Source organism: Rana temporaria, chromosome 5 (assembly GCF_905171775.1).
Source record: "Rana temporaria chromosome 5, aRanTem1.1, whole genome shotgun sequence".
Lineage (NCBI taxonomy): Eukaryota > Metazoa > Chordata > Amphibia > Anura > Ranidae > Rana > Rana temporaria.
This window is the reverse complement of record NC_053493.1, coordinates 330,868,096-330,874,442: the sequence shown is the minus strand read 5'-3', so window position 1 is coordinate 330,874,442 and position 6,347 is coordinate 330,868,096. Positions and strand designations below refer to the sequence as shown.

Sequence of the window (6,347 nt, the reverse complement as noted above, 5' to 3'; positions counted from 1 at the left end):
CTGTCTGCAGTGCCATTCCCAGCCCACTGCCCCAGCCTGGCACCTCACCAGCCAGGGCAAACTCACATCTGTGGGCAATTTGTTAGCCTGCAATACCCAGGGCTATACAGGTACACATTATAGATATCAAAAATAAAAGGACACATTACAGGCCAGCTCTACTATTCCTATAAACCAGTAGAAGTAGTAGGGGGTCACAACAGCTAACAATCACCATGCCAGCTTATCAATTGAAACATAATAATAATAATAATAATAATCATGAAAAAAATAGTGGCGTCCCTTTAAATTGGATTAGGGGTTGTTAAAGCTTTAGTAAATCACCCTTTCTTTTAGGATGGGAATAGCACATTTTCTCAAAATCAATAACAATTAAAAGCTTAATTTGGATGACTTTGAAGGATTTTAAATTATTTTAAATACAAGCAATAAATAGGATGAATGCATAATGAACATGGTTAAGGCATAACCAGCCTTATTATTGTTGCATTATACAATTTTACTTTTAGATTGACCAAAATCATATAATATAAGGGTCAACCCCATTTAGGCAACCAGGCAGGCCCTTGCATTACATAGATGAAGGTAAATCTAAAGGAAAATTGAATAAGAAAAATTGTATAATGTATGGCCAGTTTTGATTAAACTCTGTACTGATTAAAATAATTCTGACTAGCTCATTATAATATTTTCTGCAAGTGAACCCTCCACGCACCTTAATAAATAAGCCTTGAAAATTCGCTGGAGTCAATTCAGTTGCCTTTTTTTGGCGCAGATGCGCACACAAGATAATATATGTGCGTCGGTAATCTCATTGACCTATTTAATGGGTAGAATTCTTTACACATCCTTGACCTGCCATCAAGTCCATCACCCATTCAACATGACGAACTGAACCCTGCCAAGTGCCACAAACAGCAGGGCATTTATAGATAGGCAGTGTCTTTCTACAATTTACAGAACCCTTAATTTCTATATATATATATATATATATAAACATATAAAAACCCATATAAAAAAGCATAAAAGCTTTAAACATACACACAAAGCAAAAAAGTCATCCTATAACAGTTGATATGATTTTCTTTTATTGCAAACCAGGCCAGATGTAGTTATCTCAGATTAAATGGGATCAGAATTGCAATTGATTTAAAAGAACAAAATTATGCATACTCCCCAATTAATAATACACATCCTCTTGCAGATTTTTTTTTTTTAGAGGGAAGCCATTTATTAAAGCTTAGCTTAAACACAGTTAAGTTGCAACTTCAGATCAAAATGGTTCTATTTTTTTTTTCCAGTTCGCAAACATAAAAAAATGTCTGATATACTGGCTTTTTTTATTAGCTTTGAAACACTTGGCACAAGTTTAGAAATTCATTTTAGCATAGATGTCCCCCCCCCCCCCCACATCACCAAAAAAAAAATATATATATAAATAAAAAAACAAAAAATAAAAAGCATCTCACTTTCTTTCAACTGGAACACAAGATAAATAAATTGGAACAATTATTGAATTAGTGACACATAAATTACCACTTATTCCCACACAACATTCCATAATAATCAACAAGGTGCACCAAAAAAAAAATCTTTCACCCCCCCAACCCCAGACACTTCTCTGGTCTGCATGCCAGTTCAACATCCTCACCAAAATATTTGAAGCAATGTCATCATCATACAAAGTTCAGACAACGATAAAAAATACAAATGATTTTATAACCTTGTAAGGTTGAGTTCTTTTTTTTTTTTAATTAAATAAGTCTATAATATTTCAAGTGTTTTCCTGGCTCAAAAACATTATCAAATTCAAGTGCCCTTTTTTGTTTTATTTCTAATTTCTCAGAAGTGTCAGTTATAAAGGAAATAGGCTTTGCAATCATTAGCAGTTTTTTTTTCAATGAGCAGCGATTTTGTAACATAAATAATGGAAATTTCCCGCACAGGCTGTTGCCATTTGTCACCACCAGTGAGATGGGCACATGGAGAACTGAATTGTCGGGTTTTGTCTATCAAGGTTGGAGAAAAGTAAAAAAATCAAATGCAAAGTGGGGATGATGGACAAGCCAAGTGGTCGCAAGTTCTTTCCAATGACTTGGTGGGAATTGTCCCTCTGCTGCCAGCTGATGCCAGCTCCTTGGCTAAAGGATGCTAAGGCTTGTCTGTACACTGCTTGCACAGACTGGAAGAGACGTTGTTGAAGAGGGCACATTTGTCTGGGCAGGAGCTGGCAGCTTGGAGCCCGGTGCTGAACGGGTAGGCAGCAGCGCTGGCAGCCGCCTGCTCGTAGGCGCTCAGTGGGTGCAGGGCCGCAGCAGCGGCGGCGGCGGCAGCGGCAGCAGCAGCAGGGTTAGGGATGGAGGCGGCGGAGATGGCCTGGCCTTGGTTGAGATAAGCCACCAGCCTCCTCATCTCCTCCAGCGCCTGGGCTTGCATGAGGATGTAGTTCTTGGCCAGGAGCAGGGTGGCAATCTTGGAGAGTTTCCGGACTGAGGGGCTGTGGGCATAGGGGATGACAGCTCGGAGCTCGTCCAGGGCATCGTTCAGGTCGTGCATGCGCCTCCTTTCCCGGGCGTTAATGTTCAGCCTCAGGGCTTTCTGTTCTTTCGACTTCTTGCCTGTCACGGGACCGCAGGGGCCGTCCGATTTCATGCCCGCCTGGGAGGACCTGAGATCTCCCGGCCTCAGCACCAGATCGCAGCGCCCGTCACTATCATCATCTGGGCTCTGATCCTCTCCTCCGCTGCTTTCCGCCACCGACACCCTCCCGGCGCTCTCCCCGTACTTAGCGCACATGCTGAGTGCATTGCTGAGCGCCAGAGACTCCCCCGTTCCCCCGATCATCCCTCCACCAGCTGACAGCGAGGAGCCCGAGCCCTGGTGGTGTCGGAGCAGATCTGAAGGATCGGGTCCGTCGTAACAATGTAGGGGGGAGCGATCTCCCGGCTGGGATAAGTCCAGACCCTGGGGGGTGCGGAAGGCGGACTCCATCCTCTTAGCGGACATACTCAGACTCTTGTGGAACAGGTCCTCATCTGTCATGTTCAGAGCCCTCTCCATGGCCAGTCCTCACTTTACACTTGACCTGTCACACCAGTCAATCATGCACAGCTTCCACCTGGGGGGGGGGGGGGGGGGGTCCTGCTCACTTTAGGGTGGTCACAGCCGGGTGGTCCTTTCCCCAGTCTAATGGGTCCGGCTCAGCGGCAGAGTCAGGTTCAGATCAGCTCCAGGGTTTGGGGTTCAACTCAGGCTCAACTGCAGTGTCAGATCCAACTCAGTTCTAGCAGGGCAGCTCCATTGGGTCAAGTTCTGCTCAGTGTTCTCTATCAGGTCCGGGTCAGCTTAGACATAGATTTGGGTGTTCAAGTCCTTCTCAGCAGTAGTGGGTCAGCTTAATCACAGATTTGGGGGTACAAGTGCTTTTCAGCTGTATTGGATCACCTTAGACACAGATTTGTGGGGTACAAGTCCTTTTCAGCAGTAGTGTGTCAGCTTAGACACAGATTTTGTGGGTTCAAGTTCTTCTCAGTAGTAGTGGGTCAGCTTAGACACATATTTTGTGGGTTCAAGTCCTTCTCAGCAGTAGTGGGTCAGCTTAATCACAGATTTGGTGGTACAAGTCCTTCTCACCTGTATTGGATCACCTTAGACACAGATTTTGGGTGTATAAGTCTTTCTCAGCAGTAGTGGGTCAGCTCAGACACAGATTTGGGGGTACAAGTTCTTCTTAACTGTTTTGGATTACCTTAGACACAGATTTGGAGGTACAAGTCCTTCTCAGCAGTAATGGGTCAGCTTAGACTTAGATTTGAGGGTACAAATCCTTCTCAGCAATATTGTGTTAGCTTCAAGTTTTTCTTAGCACTTAGCAGCAGTGGGTCAGCTTAGAAACACATTTGGGGGTACAAGTCCTTCTCAGCTGTATTGGGTCAACTCTCAAGCGCCTAGTCCTGCTCAGTACTCCATATCAGGTTCAACTCCGGTTCAGTTTTAGTGGGTCAGCTTAGAAATAGATTTTGATGGTATAAGTCCTTTTCAGCAGTAGTGGGTCAGTTTAGACATAGATTTGGGGATACAAGTCCTTCTCAGCTGTGGTGAGTCAACTTAGGCACAGATATAAGGGTACAAGTCCTTTTTAGCAGTAGTGGGTCACAATGTTAGGGGTACAAGTCCTTCTCAGCGGTATTGTGTCAGCTTAGACATAGAATTTGGGGGTACAAGTCCTTCTCAGCTGTAGTGGGTTAGCTTAGGCACAGATATAAGGGTACAAGTCTTTTTTTTTAGCAGTAGTGGGTCAGCTTAGACACAGATTTAGGGGTACAAGTCCTTCTCAGCTGTATTGGGTCAGTTTAGACATTTTATTTCGGGAGGTACAAGTCCTTCTCAGCAGTAGTGTATCAGCTTAGACATAGAATTTGGGGGTATGAGTCCTTCTCAGCAGTAGTGGGTCAGCTTAGATATAGACTTTGGGGGGTACAAGTCCTCAGCAGTAGTGCATACGCTTAGACATAGAATTTGGGGGTACGAGTCCTTCTCAGCAGTAGTGGATCAGCTTAGACATAGACTTTGGGGGGTACAAGTCCTCAGCAGTAGTGGATCAGCTTAACATATAATTTGGGGGTACGAGTCCTTCTTAGCCGTAGTGGATCAGCTTAGACATAGACTTTGGGGGGTACAAGTCCTTCTCAGCAGTAGTGTACCAGCTTAGACATAGAATTTGGGGGTACGAGTCCTTCTCAGCAGTAGTGGGTCAGCTTAGACACAGATTTGGGAGTTGAAGTCCTTCTCAGTTGGATTGGGGCAGCTTAGGCACAGATGTAAGGGTTCATGTCCTTCTCAGTGTTAAGGGGTCAACTTAGGCACAGATTTGGGGGTACAAGTCCGGTTCAGGTCTAGTGGGTCAGTTGTAGTGGATAAAGTCCTGCTCGGTGCGCTGGTTTAGGCTTAACTCCAATGTCGGGTCCGGCTCAGCTGTGGTCCGGGATCACCCTGGCTGCTCAGCTCCGGTGGCTCAGGTCCGGGATGTGCCAGGCAGAGGTCCGGGATGACCCAGGCGGCAGAGGTCCGGGATGACCCAGGCGGCAGAGGTCCGGGGTGATCCAGGCGGCAGAGGTCCAGCTCAGTAGGCTGTGGTCCGCTCAGCTCCAGCCGGTTGCCCTGTGCTCAGGCATTCTGAGCTCTACAGATCTGCTCTCTTCTCTCTCTTCTCTCTCTTCTCTCTCTCTCTCGCTCTTCTCTTGCTTGGATTCACCTTCAAGAGATTTCCGGAGCCATGAAGCAGCGGCAGGCACAGACGGGGGAGTCTTTTACATCATTATCTCTGAGTAGGTTATTATGAAGAAGACTCGCCTGTTGGGACACAGCTTTCTACCCAATCAGGTTAACGTTTTAATTAATAGGATTAAAACGGTAACAAACAATCCCAGTTGCTCGCTGGCCCGGAGTCTGAGCACTTTCATTTCCCAGCTCTGAAGACAGGCAGCAGCAGCAGCAGCCAGAGCTTTATAAAAGGCGCCTGCTCCATTATTCTCCGCACCATCTGTATACACAGGGATCGCATATGTTTGCAAGACGCGCTGTCCTGTTAGTAACCCAACAACTGCCTTTAGCCTGACATGTGCGGCGACTTTCACTCCTCAATGAGCACAGGAAAGCCCCTCTTTACATCTAGCATGCTTCTTCTTGCCTCCTTCAGCAAATTACAACAAGGCTCTGCACATCTTTCTTTCCTGAGGATTTTCACAAGTGCTCCCAGCCAATAAATGGATGTTGTCAATGGGGGGGGGGGGGGGGGTATTATATAGAGGCTGCTCTCTGTATTTTATGTGCTGTACATCTTCATCTCAGCTTCTCTGGAGTCAATCAGCAACTACTTACTCCTGCTTTTATGAAGAGGTATGAGGAGTGTTGTCCACCAGCATTACATAAACCAGAAAATGGAGTTTGCAAATACCCCGCCTTAGTACTTTCTAGCAGGACTTTATGATGGGAGAGATAAAGCTGACTTTATGGATTGATCTGCAAGAGTGCAACTGAACTGGAAGGGGTTTGCTTTACTAAAAGCAAATACACTGTGCACTTTGCAAGTTGCTCCAGAGCTTAGTAAATGAAGTAAAGCTTCACTTTAGCAAAGCAAAGAATACCCAATAAAACAAAGAATACTCAATAAAGCAAAGCATACTCAATAAAACAAAGAATACCCAATAAAACAAAGAATACCCAAAAAAAGAAAAGAATACCCAATAAAACAAAGAATACCCAATAAAGCAAAGAATACCCAGTAAAACAAAGAATACCCAATAAAACAAAGAATACCCAATAAAGCAAAGCATGCCCAATAAAAC

At 44.9% G+C, this 6,347-nt stretch overlaps 1 protein-coding gene across 1 annotated transcript; it reads right to left on the bottom strand.

Moving 5' to 3' along the window:
• Positions 1–1,065: 1,065 nt before the first annotated feature.
• Positions 1,066–5,741, bottom strand: BHLHE22 (basic helix-loop-helix family member e22). The gene has a single exon (XM_040354289.1). The coding sequence runs from the start codon at positions 3,058–3,060 to the stop codon at positions 2,152–2,154; it is 909 nt and encodes a 302-aa protein (XP_040210223.1). The 5' UTR covers positions 3,061–5,741; the 3' UTR covers positions 1,066–2,151.
• Positions 5,742–6,347: the final 606 nt, after the last annotated feature.